The sequence below is a fragment of the Coregonus clupeaformis genome, unplaced genomic scaffold, assembly GCF_020615455.1.
Source record: "Coregonus clupeaformis isolate EN_2021a unplaced genomic scaffold, ASM2061545v1 scaf0296, whole genome shotgun sequence".
NCBI classification, from domain to species: domain Eukaryota; kingdom Metazoa; phylum Chordata; class Actinopteri; order Salmoniformes; family Salmonidae; genus Coregonus; species Coregonus clupeaformis.
The window spans coordinates 48,092-65,792 of record NW_025533751.1 but is presented as its reverse complement, the minus strand read 5'-3'; the positions used below and the strand labels follow the sequence as shown (position 1 = coordinate 65,792).

Here is a 17,701-nt window from a genome sequence, read left to right as displayed (position 1 = left end):
TCAGACCAGCTCGCCCATTTTGCTGTGTTTTGTTAGCCCAGGAGCTACTCACCACTGACACCAAGTGTTAACACTACATAGAATTTACACTCCAAATGTGCCTCAGAGTTCATGTACTTAATGTAATGTGGTCTTATTACTACTTCAAGGACTCCATAGAATATTTGATCTATGATATCAAGAAATTAGGGGAAAGTCAGTGTACTTGAAGTGTTTTGATGACAGACAATTTTTCATTGGGTAATTTTATTGAACAAAGGAGGTGTTCGACTGAGGTCTGTGTTGGTCATGGCTGTAAACCGCCCCAGGATGTCACAGGCAGATGGGGGTTTTCCTTCAGGCCTACAGGACAAGATAATCACCAGAAATTGCACTGTCTTCCGACAGACTAAGTCATTCTAACACAGGAACACTCAATTCAAACAATTGGTCATATGCCAAATACAACCGGGTTAGACTTTACCGCAAAATGCTTACTTACGAGCCCATTCCCAACAATGCAGTTAAATAGATTTGCTGATATATATATACTGAACAAAAATAACGCAACATGTAAGGTGTTGGTTTCATGAGCTGAAATCAAAGATCCCAGAAATTGTCCATATGCACAATGTTTTTTCTCATTTGTGCACATTTGTTTACATCCCTGTTAGTGAGCATTTCTCCTTTGCCAAGATAATCCATCCACCTGACAGGTGTGGCATATCAATAAGCTAATTAAACGGCATGATCTTTACACAGGTGGACCTTGTGCTGGGGACAATAAAAGGCACCTCTAAAATTTACTCCTGAGTGGCGCAGTGGTCTAAGGCAGTGCTAACTGTGCCACTAGATCCTGGTTCGAATCCAGGCTCTGTCGCAGCCGGCCGCGACCGGGAGACTCATGGGCGGCGCACAATTGGCCCAGCGTCGTCCAGGGTAGGGGAGGGAATGGCCGGCAGGGATGTAGTTCAGTTGATAGAGCATGGCGTTTGCAATGCCAGGGTTGTGGGTTCAATTCCCACGGGGGGCCAGTATAAAAAAAATATGTATTCACTAACTGTAAGTCGCTCTGGATAAGAGCGTCTGCTAAATGACTAAAATGTAAAAATGTAAATGTAAAATGTGCAGTTTTGTCACAATGCCACAGATGTCTCAAGTTTTGAGGGAGTGTGCAATTGACATGCTGACTGCAGGAATGTCCACCAGAGCGGTTGCCAGAGGATTTAATGTTCATTTCTCTACCATAAGCCGCCTCCATTTTGCTTGACGTCATGGGAAAATGAAAAGAAATAAGCCAAGACCTCAGAAAAAAAATTATAGACCTCCACAAGTCTGGTTCATCCTTGAGAGCAATTTCCAAACGCCTGAAGGTACCACGTTCATCTATACAAACAATAGTACACAAGTATAAACACCATGGGACCACGCAGCCATCATAACGCTCAGGAAGGAGACACGTTCCGTCTCCTAGAGATGAACAAACTTTGGTGTGAAAAGTGCAAATCAATCCCAGAACAACAGCAAAGGACTTTGAAGATGCTGGAGGAAACAGGTACAAAAGTATCTATATCCACAGTAAAACGAGTCCTATAATCGACATAACCTGAAAGGCCGCTCAGTAAGGAAGAAGCAACTGTTCCAAAACCGCCATAAAAAAGCCTGACTACGGTTTGCAACTGCACATGGGGACAAAGATCGTACTTTTTGGAGAAATGTCCTCTGGTCTGATGAAACAAAAATAGAACTGTTTGGCCATAATGACCATCGTTATGTTTGGAGGAAAAAGGGGGTTGGTTGCTCTCAAGCCAGTCAAGATGCTCTCAATGGTGCAGCTGAGGATCTGAGGGCCCATGCCAAATCTTTTCAGCCTTCTGAGGGGGAAGAGGCATTGTTGTGCCCTCTTCACAACTGTTGGTGTGTTTGGACCATGATGGGTCCTTAGTGATCATCGAGGAACTTGAAGCTCTCATCCCGCTCCACTAGAGCCCCATCGATGTGAATGGGGGCGTGTTCGGCCCTCCATTTCCTGTAGTCCATGATAAGCTCCTTTGTCTTGCCCACGTTGAGGGAGAGGTTGTTGTCCTGGCACCACACTGCTCATCGTCGTCAGTGATCAGGCCTACCACCGTCGAGTTGTGCGCAGCCACGCGGTCATGGGTGAACAGGGAGTACAGGAGGGGACTGAGCACGCACCGTTGAGGGTCAGTGTGGCGGATGTGTTGTTGCCTACCCTCACCACCTGGGGGCAGCCCGTCAGGAAGTCCAGGATCCAGTTGCAGAGGGAGGTGTATAGTCCCAAGCTCCTTAGCTTAGTGATGAGCTTGGAGGGCACTATGGTGTTGAACTCTGAGCTGTAGTCAATAAACAGCATTATCACATAGGTGTTCCTTTTGTCCAGGTGGGAAAGGGCAGTGTGGAGTGCAATAGAGATTGCGCCATCTGTGGATCTGTTGGGGCGGTATGCAAATCATCTCACAAATATTCTGTTTCTCCAGACAAATATTTGTATTATTATTATTTCATGAAAAGGAAAAGGCCTATTGTTGAATTTGCCAGTGGTTTGTTTTGTCTGTGGAATAGTCTCGGCGACATAACAGAAGTCTCGAGCTAACTGAATGTCTGTCGAGAGAGACATGTTGAGGGCATTTCAGATGGTTTGCTGCCATCTTGTGGTGAATTCATACTGAGTAAACAAGACATGGTTCTGCATCAACATTTAGGGGAGGTGGGGAGCTAGTTGAAAGCCAATCCATGTTGCACACATACATGGGGAATAGTTGATAGAGAAAAAACAATGTTATATCTATGGTCTCATCAGTGTACCTTTGAGCAGGCACTGGCGCACCTCCTCTGCCTCATAGTGCATCCCAGTGCTGTTGATGAAGTTGAGGGGCAGGTAGGGCTCAGGCAGAGGGTATTGAGTCTCCTTCCCATTCACTACTAGGGAGGTAGGGCACCACATGTGCTCAGGAACCTAGGTCAATTAACACATACAATGTACACCCCTACATTAGAATACATACTGTATTATTATACTTTATGGTTAGTAGGTGGTTTGAATTAGCAATGATGCTCTATTGATTCAACGCATCAATTGTGTTTTTAGAGGAGTGTGTCCTCTTGTAGAACCTACCCTGATGGTGCCCTTAGTGCCAACGATAACAGCGTCGTTGGGAAGCTCCACAGCAATAGAGCAGGTGAACACTGCCATTCTGTTCCTGGAGAACTTCAGCGTGACAACCATGCCTTCATCCATACCTAGCACAAACACAATGACATGGTTAATACAGAAATACACCTACAGTATTAACATGTTCAACACATATTGACACACTTTCCCTCCCTCTAACATTATGTTAGTTCTTCCATCATGTCATTTTCACAGATCATTTCATCCACTCAAACTAAAGTAAACACTGGTTTACATCACTACATTGTATGGAGCATGCACTTGCTTAGTAGCACTGTCATTGCAGTGCGTCATTCATATTTCACTTTTGGACTATCTGAATAGCACTAAGAAATATTTTCCTCCAGTAAAAGTGATAAAGAGGTGATTGTGAAGCCTTATCTAAGAGAAACTAGAAAGACTGGCATACTCCCTCCCTGGTAAAAGAATCACAGAATTTACAGATTCAGTATGTAATACTAAAACAGCTGTTGCCCAACTTTTACAAGCTAACCATTGTAAACCTAAAGCTAAACAGTTGTAAAGACACTTGTAATTTAAACCTCAGTGGCAATGGAATGACCTCTGAGTGAACCCAAAGAAAGATTACAGAACAGACAACAGAAACCAAACAACAGGAAGAAGACTGACACTGATACCACAGGACTGTATATCAGAAGCAGGGAGTTGACACAAGGATGAAAATCTTGAAAAGTGAAGGAATATAAAGATATGACCACAGCGTTCTGAACGTCTACAATAGCTATCTGCGAGACTAGGCTATCCCCAATAGCTAAAGGACGAGTAGGCTATCCCCATTAGCTAAAGGACTAGTAGGCTATCCCCAATAGCTAAAGGACTAGTAGGCTATCCCCAATAGCTAAAGGACTAGTTGGCTATCCCCAATAGCTAAAGGACTAGTAGGCTATCCCCAATAGCTAAAGGACTAGTAGGCTATCCCCAATAGCTAAAGGACTAGTTGGCTATCCCCAATAGCTAAAGGACTAGTTGGCTATCCCCAATAGCTAAAGGACTAGTAGGCTATCCCCCATAGCTAAAGGACTAGTAGGCTATCCCCAATAGCTAAAGGACTAGTAGGCTATCCCCAATAGCTAAAGGACTAGTAAGCTATCCCCAATAGCTAAAGGACGAGTAGGCTATCCCCAATAGCTAAAGGACGAGTAGGCTATCCCCAATAGCTAAAGGACTAGTAGGCTATCCCCAATAGCTAAAGGACGAGTAGGCTATCCCCAATAGCTAAAGGACGAGTAGGCTATCCCCAATAGCTAAAGGACGAGTAGGATATCCCCAATAGCTAAAGGACTAGTAGGCTATCCCCAATAGCTAAAGGACTAGTAGGCTATCCCCAATAGCTAAAGGACTAGTAGGCTATCCCCACTAGCTAAAGGACTAGTAGGCTATCCCCAATAGCTAAAGGACTAGTAGGCTATCCCCAATAGCTAAAGGACTAGTAGGCTATCCCCAATAGCTAAAGGACTAGTAGGCTATCCCCAATAGCTAAAGGACTAGTAGGCTATCCCCAATAGCTAAAGGACTAGTAGGCTATCCCCACTAGCTAAAGGACTAGTAGGCTATCCCCAATAGCTAAAGGACTAGTAGGCTATCCCCAATAGCTAAAGGACTAGTAGGCTATCCCCAATAGCTAAAGGACTAGTAGGCTATCCACAATAGGTACACCACTAGTACCCCCAATAGCTACAACTAGTATTCCTTCCTAAGTGTCCCACTGCTGTCTCGCTACCTGTGTCCAGACAGACACCGGTGGCTTGGATGCACTCAGGCTTCTCTCCATTGTACACCATGCATATAAACTGCAGGCAGTAGATGCCGATGTCCAGCAGCGCCCCTCCTCCCAGCTCCTTCTCCACCGCTCTGGGCACGTGCATGAGGCGCCCCAAAGTCTGCCCTCACCATCGTCACCTCGCCCACCTCTCCCTGAGACAGCAGGCGCTCGATCTCCAGAGAGGCCGGGAAGAAGCGGGTCCACACTGCCTGGAGCATCGAGGGAGGAGGAGGAGGAGGAGGAGGAGGAGGGAGAGCACTATGGTTACACACATAGACATTAATAAAGATGAATAAAGTATTATTTTTAACACACACACACACACAGGGCCGCCTTCACCTGTGTGCTGTTGAAACACTGGCTGGGTATGTGACGTGGTAATAATGCCACAGGTGTAACAGTCCGTATTACCTCCATGAGAAAGACTTTGTTCATCTTAGCAGAGGCCACCAGCTCTTGCACCTCTCTGAGGTTCATGGCCATAGGCTTCTCACACAGCACATTCTTCTTGGCCTTCATGAAGAGCATGCCAACTGGCAGGTGGTAAGGGTGGATGGTGCCTACATATACCACCTCTACCCACACACAGTGACAATGAGGAGACAGGATTAAGGATACATTTTAAGGAATTAGAAGAGGAATAAATCTTATTACTGAACATGTGGCCGTTTAGAAAAATTACATAATAAAAAGCACTAATAAACACTCTTCTGATAAATATTAAGCACCTGATGGCATGGCTAGATTATGTTTGAGACAAGACACTGACCAATCTCTGGATCTCTGGCCAGTTCCTCATAGCTGCCATATGCTTGAGGAATGCTGTGCTTCTTTGCAAACTCCTGAGCGTCCTGTAGTTTCCGAGCTGCCACAGCAACAATCTAGGGATGACCAGAGGGTGGGCTATTTCATTCACTCATCATTTTACATTTTCAACATGTTTGTAGCCTATGGTACTTTTAAATAAACCACTTTCACACTTCTATATTACATTACCAGTGTTCATTTAGTTCGAGTTTTACGGTAAACCATTAATCTGTGCAGAGGACACCGTGTGGCAGTAAACAATAATGTAATGTCAGCAACTCAAAAACGTCATTACAGTGGGTCTGTCACATTATAACTTTTCCAATCTACTTAAAGTTAACTACATGGGTGCAGTTCAACCTTCTGATTTCTTACCATAAAACAGTTCTGATCATTCACGTTAATTTGAAACCACGCTGACGATAGCAAACTGAGGTTTGAACACGAACACAATAAAGTCTGTGGTGGTGAGTGTCACTGTCTACTGTAAACCGGTATAAGTACCTGATGGTCTCCGAGAGGTAGGGTTTTCAGTGCCACTGTGAAATCGTGGCTAATTTTCCCGGCGCTACAGATTCCCCACCTGGTTGCCATATTGGTGTGTAAAAGAAACTTAGACGACATGTAACTATTAGCCAGCAGGTGGAGACAGACTACGTTTTGATGAAATGACGAGACAACGTCATTGATGCGAGTAACCAACCAGTTGTGTTCGGAATATTACAAAGCCATCCGGGTATATCAAGCACACACGTTATTAAACACTGGTGTTGCAGTAATTAACATTTCCCAACAGATGGCAGTAACGTGCCATCTTACACCCATAACAGACTCCGAGGTTTGGTGCTGATCGTTATTGTGTCCAATGAATAACTTATGTTGATATTTTGGATTAGGCCTACAACACTTCAAATCTTTAATATAAAATATTTAAATTACTTTTAGATCTACATTATTTCCCCATGTACTGCTTGGTGTGCTGAAACCTTAGAGCTGGCCAAGGTAGCCTATGTGGTAGCCTGTGTTGTGCGATATATAAACTTGCTGACTCATCACGCCTTGTTTTCCACCCATGACTTTGGGAAGCAAATACATTGTTTACTCAGACAATAGGTTTCAATATGGGTTGGTCTGTCAATGTGTCTATGACAATTCATTTTTTCTCCACTTTGAATGTATTCTGACTGATGATCTCCCTCTTAGGATGAACTTGTCACCTCATGAAATAAACCTCACCATGACAATCAGTGTCCTTTATTGAACCCATCAATCATACACTTCACAGTAACAGACTTTGGTACTCTTAATTTAACCTGTCAGTCTTAGCAGCTCACAGTAGCCTACTAACTCAGGCTTCCTTGTCTTTATCATCCTTTGTGTTCAAATTGGTCTCACATCAGGTGCAAGCTGTATAGGGCTAAGTCATGAGTGGATCATACACACTCAATGGCTTGATCCCTCCCTCCTGCCGCACACAGCTCTGTCCATGTCCAGGCCCTGTAGCACAGGTCAGATGGACCATGGTCGAGTGGCGAGTGGTTATTGGCTGTCCTGGTTGAAGACCACTCCCACCTGTTTCCTGCACTCATCCATAATCTCAGTGAGCAGGGCCGATTCAGACAGGGGCATTCTGGGGCTCTCCTTCAGTCCTGGGGAAGAGAAGGAGAAATTGACTGACTGTATTGTATTGTAAGCAAAGGCTCAGGTTGGAAGCAGCAGGTATAACAACAATGTTATTGTTTATTTGACAGTTTTACTGTTTATTTCCTAGGATCTACCAACAGCATTGCAACTGGATAGTTGTTGTATTTCTGTTCAAACAAACACTCATCTTAGAACAGAGACATTGTGTTTTTCTCTGGTAAGACCTTGGGAGCCACCATACCTTTGAGCAGGCACTGCCTGACTTCCTCAGCCTCATAGCGCAGCCCAGTGCTGTTAGTGAAGTTCAGAGGTAAGGAGGGCTCAGGTAGAGGGTACTGTGTTGTCTTCCCATTCACCTCCAGTGTGGTGGGACAATGCATGGGACCTAGAACCTAAGAGGACATGAAACATGGCCATTATGGTTTATGTGTTTACATCAGTATATTAAATCAATAATACATCTCAATGAAATCTCAATCAGTGACATACTGTATATCAGACATTGTTTAGCATTTGTTGGCTCTTTCATCGCTATATTACATTTTCCCTAAATGAAGATAAAACAGACTGGGCAGTTTAAAAGTTGATTCAGTAGCAGCATACCCTGATGGTGCCCTTTGTTCCACTGATGGTGGCGTCATTAGGCAGTGAAACAGCGATGGAGAAGAAACAGAAAGCCAGCCTGTTCCTGGAAAACTTCATCACCACCACCATGGGCTCATCCACTCCTGTCAACCATCAACAAGTCAAACAGCAAGTTATATCTTTACACTTCAATCAATAATTAATCCTTGTTGTAGGCCTAGTTAATACTGACCCCAATGCTAATCTGATCCTTGGGTTGTGCCCAATTCCAAACTCATTGTCCCTGTCCCACCATCTGTTTAACACGACCAGTACTTGGCTTACATGACCAGTTAGTAGTATCTTGTGATAGATTGTTAGCTGGCCAGTACGCACAGGACATTTGGTACTACATGTAGGTGCCAAGATTAATACCGGAGTTGAGAAGAACTCCAGTGGCATGGATGGACTCTGGCCTCTCCCCGTTGAACACCATCAGCACAAACTGCAAGCTGTAGACCCCAATGTCCAGCAGAGCGCCTCCTCCCAGCTCCTTCTCCACCGAGCGGGGGATGTGAAGCTGAGGGGAGCCAAAATAGGCCTTCACCAGCTTTACCTCGCCGATGGCGTCCTCAGCCAGCAGCCTGCGAACCTCCCTGTGCAGTGGGAAAATAACGGGACCAGATGGCCTGGGAGAAGACAGAGAGAGACCATCACCTCACGGAGTGGACAGACAGACAGTTCCTTTCTATACCTCAACTTGGTAATTTCTACAACAGCCCTCATATGATCAACAAAATCCGGCCATATATTTGTCAGACCTGGGTTCAAATACATGTGTATTTGAGGATCTGGATACTTTTATTTGAATGATTATTTGTACAAATTGTATTTGAGAGTATTTTCAAATACCTTTTTTAAACAACATATTCAAATACCTGGGTTAAATGTATGGGAGTATATTTGTGTATTTCCAAATAGATTAAAATATTTAACTACTTGTCTTTTCAAATAAAATATATCTTAATACTTACTTTGAATGTACAGTATGTGAAAGCAATTGAGATATTTGAAATAATATTTGAACCCAGGTCTGATATTTGCTACGGTAATGTGACAACAGTACAAATTGTGAGAATCAAGCAATAAATCATTTTAACAGACTGAGATGAGCCTTTCCCACACCTCCATGAGAAAGACGTTGAACTTCCTGGAGGCAGCAATGAGGTCCCCCAACTGCCTGGAGTTCATGGCGAAGGGCTTCTCACACAGCATGTTCTTCCCTGCCTGGAGTACCAGCAGGCCCACGCGCCAGTGCTCCGTGTGCAGCACGCCCAGGTACACCATGTCTGCAGGGACAGTCACACAGTACACAGGCTGGAGGCTGATTTTCAAACACTTACGTCACTAAGCCATTATCTGTGGCTGCACAGCCAGGCCCTCCCAAGCTGTTAACCCACCAATCTCTGGGTCGCTGGCCAGCTCTTCATAGCTCCCATAGGCCTTGGGGATGCTGTGCTTCTTGGCAAACTCCTGGGCACGCTCCAGACTCCTCGCAGCCACCGCCACTATCTGGAACAAGAGGGGGAAAACAGTGGTGGAAAAAGTACTAAATTGTCATACTTGAGTAAAAGTAAAGATACCTTAATAGAAAATGACTCAAGTAAAAGTGAAAGTCACCCAGTAAAATACTACTTGAGTAAAAGTCTAAAAGTATTTGGTTTTAAATATACTTAAGTATCAAAAGTAAATGGAATTGCTAAAATATACTAAAGTATCAAAAGTAAAAGTAAAAGTATAAATCATTTCAAATTCCTTATATTAAGAAAACCAGACGGCACAATTGTCTTTTTTTTACGGTTAGCCAGGGGAACACTCCAACACTCAGACATAATTACAAACAAAGCATTTGTGTTTAGTGAATCCGCCAGATCATAGGCAGTAGGGATGACCAGGGATGTTCTCTTGATAAGTGCGTGAATTGGACCATTTTCCTGTCAAAATGTAACGAGTACTTTTTGGGTGTCAGGGAAAATGTATGGAGTAAAAAGTACATTATTTTCTTTAGGAATGTAGTGAAGTAAAAGTAAAAGTTGTATAGTAAAGTAAAGTACAGATACCCCAAAAAACTACTTAAGTAGTACTTTAAAGTATTTTTACTTAAGTACTCTACACCACTGGGTAAAACACACAGACATTCATTACTGCTAGGTAAGCTGTCAGTGCCGACAGAGAGAGAGAGACAGAGGCAGGAGCAAGAGAGACATCCAGCATGTGAATGAAAATAGAATGCGTTTGTTTGGGTGGAGTGAGGTACCTGGTGGTCTCCAGGAGGGAGGGTTTTCATGGCCACACTGAAATCGTGGCTGATCTTCCCCACACCGCAGAGTCCCCACCGGGTCGCCATGTTGAACAGATGGTGGTTGTCAGGTAAGTGGGGCTGTGACTGGGCCTTGGGTCTGAGCTGGGGAGAGCAGTTGTGACCTTGTGGAGTGCTGAGGGGTCAGATGTAGAGGCGCTCCACAGCGTGTCCAGTCCACAGAGCTGGTAGCTTCACCCTGGAGAGCATGATGCTGCATTTATATGCTGGAGAGGCTGGGAATGTCAGCTCTCCACTCTGCTCCCCCTCGAGAGGTGGGTGTATCTCACACCCTGCACACACACACACACACACACTCATACATACACGTAAGCATACACACGCACACACACACACACAACCTTCAGAGCACCGCCACAGGTTAATACAGCCATGTAATGCTGATACAAGTCTCTCACAACCAGGTCAAAGCAGTTTATACCGGTTGTCTCTGACAATCTGTAACAGAACAGTTCAATGGGGTTCTCCAGCAACATTAACATTATGGGGAACTGGAGGGTTTAATGTGTACAGACATACTCACCTTGACCTCACATAATCACTCTCCCAGAATGCTGCAGGTCAACCCAGGGAGGCAGGAACCATTAGGAAGGAGGTAGGGGGCTGTTTTGTTCCCCACTGGGGAGGCATTGATTAGCCTGCAAGGGCTTGACAGCAGCACACAGGCCAATGGTTAAACTGGAGCCCCACAGGGACCACTGGGGTGAACAAGTAGGCTATGCGGGGTTCACAAGCTCCCATAGGAACAAACAGTACAGCCCAGCACAGCTGTTTAGCTGCTGGTCAATACACTGAGCTAGGATGACTATGGAAATGAGAGAGCTCTGTTGCCCTTGGGCTAAATATTATAGTTATGAGGCTTGTTATTGTGTAAGATGCATTACCAGAACACACCACTAGATGGCAACATGTTGTAAGTGGTGTTCAGGGATCCTGCAAAGCTCTGAGAATTTCAAATTGATTATTGTTGTGTGTTACATTATAAAAGCATCATCAAGTATCAAACAAAAACCAAAAATTAATTTTATATTTTTGGAAATGGCCAGTTAGGAAAAAAAGCATCTGGTAAAAAAAGCATCTGGTTAGAGAGAAACATACATTTATTTTGTTTTCTAATTGTTGTGCAACATAAAATTATTGGTTTTACGAGATATTTCAGATTGATGTATTTATGACTATTATCACTTTTTATATGATAATAAGCCAAAAAAATAAATATATATGGGTATATTCTTTCCACATATTCATTAAATAGTGTACTCTCTTCCTCTATTTTCACTATTTCAAACAGATCCCTGGAGATTGGATTCAAATGACAACATTGTCGGCAAACAATTCTCATTGTGAAAAAAACTTAAATTTTATCAATGACTGGTCGGCTGCTTTGCCTTTGTGTCTCACTTCCAAAGGCATTCTGGGAGCTGTGTGCCGTTGTCATAACGACAAGGTACCAGCTGGGCAATTTGTATGCAAATGGCATCAGGCTTGGCCTAATCTCCCTGCCTATACCACAGGACCTGGTTGCCATGGGAATGCCCATCTCCGCCTTGGGTGAAATGTTACACTTTTGTGTGTACATTTTGTGTGCAGCAGGAAAGGTGCACGTAGTGATGTCACTCCCTGTTGGGTAGGGAGAGAAAGAGAGAGAGGGAGAGAAGCAGGAGGAGTGAGTGTCAGTCAGGGCCGTACCTGAGAGGCCTGGTCCATCTGGATGTTGGAGGCATGGAGGGAAGGATTGGGCCTGGTGGCACTGTGGCAGTGCCAGCTGATGGGGCAAGAGAAATAACAGAGGCTCAGGTGGTCTGCTGTGGAAGTTCTAGGCAGGGCTGGCGCAGAGAAGAAGCCAGGCACTGGGACCCAGCTTTCTCCCACCAAGCTGTGACACTGCCAGCCATAAGAGGGAATGAAAAGTCAAACTTTCTTTGCTGAGACTCATCAAGACATCTGTCTCTGTTTCCAGCATGGCCCTCAAGGTCAAGAAGAGGGTATGCGTGCCTCTGAACTGAAGACTAATCAGGAACGCTCTCAGATCTGACAGAGATGGGCTGAAGGACAGGAGGGTTGGCATGGTGTGGGGTGGGACCAGGGGCCCTGGGGGGATCGTGTTTGAGATTGGAAGATGAGATGTCATACAGTAAAGATGGAGTTGGCTCCAGGAACAGAGACTGCTGATGAGTTGAGCCGAGTCAGGACGTTGGCATGCAGGAAGCCAGGCGGGGGCTTCATTAATTCACCACAGCCAGGACGATTGCCTTCCATTCCTATCACTTCTCACTGAGTGCTTATTTGATTAAAATTTCATGCATCATCTCAGTCTGACTGTGTCCCTGGCTTTGTCACTGACAGAGCTGGGGGAGTGTTGGGGCGCTGGGTGGCTATCAGAGATGTCACATGGTTAGTCACCGTGGTTGGTCTCCATGGCAGGAGCCATGTTGTTGTTGTGTGAAGGTGGTTGATCACAACAGACACTTTTGTCTTTGCACTCCATCACATCACTTCATCTTAGCTTTCAGCTGTCAGTAGAAGTGCCCTTCTTATGGAGCTGCAATAGCTGTGCAGCTATAGACTTCATCCTACAACACAACATTTCATCTCTGACTTGAGCTTAATGGGAAATAAAAAATGTCCATGCAGGGAGAGACTGTATAATCCTGTTTTGATTTAGAGGGTTTCTATTTCCGCTTAGACACAGCTGTCCATAAGTGAAATATACTGTATATCTAGTGCTGGGTGTATTTGGGGGGACTAGTAATCACTGTATTAAAGGAGCCACCATCCCTCCATCTGTAACTCAAGGTCACTGCAGAGGGAGGAGGAGTGACAGCCAGGCGAGGAGAGGGAGCGAGCGCCAGGCTGGTGAGGAGAGGAGGTGCAGAGGACAAGAAGTTTGAGGTGGAGGGAGGCTGGGAGGAGAGCTTGATGAATGCGGGGGGAGAGCAAAGTGTGCAGGGGACCAATAAGTCATTTTGTCAACGGAACAGGGTGTACTGATGTTTGGGGGCTGCAGTTTGTTTCTTTCCATTACAAAAAGTGTGATAGAGCAGAAGGATAGAGCTGAGGAAGAGACGAGCTATAAGGCTGTAATGGCAGTCTTTGAGCTTTTGCATTGTGTCAATCCTTTGGGAGTCATATCTGTATCTGCAGCATGTACCCATTGGATGAGACTATACCGTAGCTGACTTAGCAGCCCTTCAGTTGGCAGGGGGGGGAGAGAGAGAGAGAGAGACCACTTATTCACCCTGCACACCCTAATTGACAAACAAACAAACCAAAACAAAGGCAAAGGTTTCGCCTGCTTTGTTGATTTAAAAAATGTGGCATGAGGGTCTGCTATACAAATTGATGGAAAGCGGTGTTGGGGAAAAAATATACGACTTTATAAAATCAATTTACACAAACAACAAGTGTGAAGTCAAATGTCTACTGTTTGCGGATGATCTGGTGCTTCTGTCACCAAGCAAGTAGGGCGTACAGCAGCACCTAGATCTTCTGCACAGATTCTGTCAGACCTGGGACCTGACAGTTCATCTCAGTAAGACAAAAATAATGGTGTTCCAAAAAAGGTCCAGTTGCCAGAACCACAAATACAAATTCCATCTAGACACCGTTGCCCTAGAGCACACAAAAAACTATACCTACCTCAGCCTAAACATCAGCACCACAGGTAACTTCCACAAAGCTGTGAACGATCTGAGAGACAAGGTAAGAAGTGTCTTCTACGCCATCAAAAGGAACATAAAATTCGACATCCCAATTAGGATCTGGCTAAAAATACTTGAATCAGTTATAGAACCCATTGCCCTTTATGGTTGTGAGGTCTGGGGTCCGCTCACCAACCAAGAATTCACAAAATATGACAAACACCAAATTGAGACTCTGCATGCAGAATTCTGCAAAAACATCCTCTGTGTACAACGTAAAACACCAAATAATGCATGCAGAGCATTAGGACGATAACCTCTAATTATCAATTTCCAAACCTTCCATAACAAAGCCATCACCTACAGAGAGATTAACCTAGAAGAGTCCCCTAAGCAAGCTGGTCCTGGGGCTCTGTTCACAAACACAAACAAACCCCACAGAGCCCCAGGACAGCAACAGCAAAACTATTAGACTCAAACAAATCATGAGGAAAAAGATAATTACTTGACACATTTGAAAGAATTGACCAAAAAACAGAACAAACTGGAATGCGGTTTGGCCCTAAACAGAGAGTACACAGTGTCAGAATACCTGACCACTGTGACTGACCCAAAATTAAGGAAAGCTTTGACTATGTACAGACTCAGTGAGCATGGCCTTGCTATTGAGAGGCCGTCATAGGCGGACCTGACTCTCAAGAGAAAACAGGCTATGTGCACAATGCCCACAAAATGAGGTGGAAACTTAACTGCACTTCCCAACCTCCTGCCAAATGAAATGTATGACCATATTAGAGATACATATTTCCCTCAGATTACACAGACCCACAAAGAATTCCAAAACAAATCCAATTTTGATAAACTCCCATATCTATTGGGTGAAATACCACGGTGTGCCATCACAGCAGCAAGATTTGTGACCTGTTGCCACACGAAAAGGGCAACCAGTGAAGAACAAACCATTGTAAATACAACCCATGTTTACGTTGATTTATTTACTTTAACTATTTGCACATCATTATAACACTGTACATAGCCATAATATGGCATTTGAAATGTGTATTCCTTTGAAACTTTTGTAACGTTTACTGTTAATTTGTGATTGATTATTTCACTTTTGTTTATTCTCTATTTCACTGGCTTTGATAATGCAAACATATGTTTCCCATGCCAATAAAGCCCATTGAATTGAATTGAATTGAATTGAATTGAATTGAATTGAATTGAGAGAGAGAGACTGGGTGGGTGGGTGTGTGATAGATGATGTGAGTGCTGTTATCAGTTGCTGCTGGTGGAAGGACATCCACATCACATCAGGAGAGTGACACCTGATACGACTCTTCCTGGCCTGCCATGGATAACGTGCGGTTTCCATAGGTTTGATGTGTTTGATACCGTTCCATTTATTCAATTCCAGCCATTACAATGAGCCCGTCCTCCTATAGCTCCTCCCACCAGCCTCCTCTGCTACTTTCATCTGTGGCCACTCGCCTGTGCAGACACACCTATATGGATTTGACCCAAATGCACACTATCCATGGCAGGCCAGGAAGAGTCGTGTCAGGTGTCACTCTCCTGATGTGATGTGGATGTCCTTCCACCAGCAGCAGCTGATAACAGCACTCACATCATAGCAGGAGACAGGAATAAATAAGGTAGTGAGAGGTGCTAGAGGCTTCCTGAGTTGAGGGTAGAGGTGCTTCTCTTTTCCCTCAGAGATGTGGAAATGTGATACTGTGGTCATTATCTATCCCGTTTTGTACCAGCCTGTAGTAAACGTTAACAAAGCACTGATACAACTATTATCTGTCTCTATCATTAAATGGAGCCTGTCCTACTCAGAGAAACTGTTGTATGTGTGACACTGAAGCTAGACACACTGAAACACACACACAGTACACAATTTGAGCCCTTCGATAAAAACAGCTGTGTCACTACTATCCCAGTGCACAATGGAGACTCTAATATCTGCAGACTGACTGAGAACAGATTGTGTAAGGAGATATATAGTCCATCAATAGGCTCCCACTGAGGAGGGAGTGTCAGACATGGGGAGAGCCAAGAAGATGCAGAGCAAATACCAACTCCTATCAACCGGTTGATAACAATGTCCTTTTACAGCTTTGGGAGCTTCCATTATGTCGACCTATCAACCAGTTGATGTCAACATATCAAACAGTAATCTACCAACCAGTTGATAATGTGCCAAGACACAAGGCTAATGTCAACCTCTATCAACCAGTTGATAATAATGTCCTCCAGTGCATTACGTCCATTACGCGATAGATCCATAACCCTTGGAAGGTCCAGAGGGTTGTATAGAGGTGTTGGTGTTGGGCATGTCAGCACCCTTCCTGCAGCCCTCCTGGAGCCCTCCTGCTCTGCCCACTCAGCTGAACCCCTCTGTGGGAGTGAGAACCATTAAGCAGCCTCCACACTTAGCTGTGTTTCAGTGTTTAATTGCCTGATACGGCCTGTAATATTTTTATCTGCCGTCCCGTGGCGGAGCGGTGCCATGGGAGTACGAGTGTGGCCCTCCGTGTGTGTCATGCCTCGGTACACCCCTGACAGCAAAGAGAGAGTGCTGCCTGCCTCCCTGCCCGCGCTTCATGCACCTGCATGTAAAACACTGACCCAGCACCTCACCCGTGGCACATCACACAACATCCATACTCAAAATAAGTGCACGCTTTATAGAGCTCTGTAATCATCGTTTCAGAGCTCATTGGTTATTTACTTGCACAGTTTTAATGATCGATTGTTGTGATGGAAGGATGTTTACTGTAAATGTTCTTTTCGACATGGAAGAGACTTGGAGGGAGGTCTGAAGAAAATGCATCATCCACCCATCTGTTATCAGTGTCAGATATGAAGCCTCTGCCTCTGGGTTTGGTGAACACACACACACACTACACACCTTCCTGCTGGCTGCCAGTTTTATTAACTATATGCTTGTCCACAGTCATAGTGGGTTAAGGCACTGGAAGCTGGTGGAGGGAAAGGTGTCACTGAGAGCACCAGCAAGAGAAAGAGAGAGAGAGAGGAAGAGGGGGAGGGAGAGGACACAGAGGAGCCTGTAATGGAATGCCTGAGCCCACTAACTGTGGACCAAGATAAAAACAGGAAAAACCAATTCTCTCCTTTTGCCAACTGAGCTGTAGCAGAGGATTAGAAACTGGAGTCTGCTTCCAGTGTATCTCCCCGGAAGTGTGAGCTGTGTTTTATGTGGGGAATTATTGAAATCGTTCGCCGTCTCACTCAGTGGCGGCCTGGGTAATTTGATGGCGGTAGCTCCACACTCTGATTGGACACAGTTAGTCACGCCATCTTACAAAGCTACCATCCCTCAACAAAGTGGGCCAAGCCAGAGAGATATCATGCTAAATGTGCCAAACATAAATAATACAAAGTCAATCAGTGGAATTCATGACTGAAGCTCATCTATAGAACAAATGCACCAAAACATATCCTCCATGTGTTATTATAGCATCTTGGCCAAAAATGTGTGTTTGGGATCTTAACCCATTACACTCGTGGAAATTGGCCTATATGGATAGGGCCAAATGTAAATGTTTCTTACAGAAGAAATATGGAAAGCATATGCATAACCATGTTAGCAATTAAAAGGGAACAGTTTGGAGATTATGGGGAAATTATTAGACTAAAGGTGAGGACACAACAGTTCACCTGACACAAGACTGAATCCAAAC

General features: G+C 44.5%; 1 protein-coding gene and 1 pseudogene across 1 annotated transcript; both read right to left on the bottom strand.

Annotated features, from left to right (window-relative positions):
- Positions 1-286: 286 nt before the first annotated feature.
- dhdh.2 (dihydrodiol dehydrogenase, tandem duplicate 2) lies at positions 287-6,406 on the bottom strand. The gene is given in 8 exon segments (XM_041898017.2): positions 287-342; positions 2,806-2,956; positions 3,116-3,240; positions 4,914-5,062; positions 5,064-5,164; positions 5,367-5,530; positions 5,725-5,836; positions 6,267-6,406. Coding segments are annotated over 8 exon segments (978 nt in total). The 5' UTR covers positions 6,387-6,406.
- A 594-nt stretch (positions 6,407-7,000) lies between these two features.
- Positions 7,001-10,969, bottom strand: LOC121582303 (annotated as a pseudogene).
- Between the last annotated feature and the right edge of the window lie 6,732 nt (positions 10,970-17,701).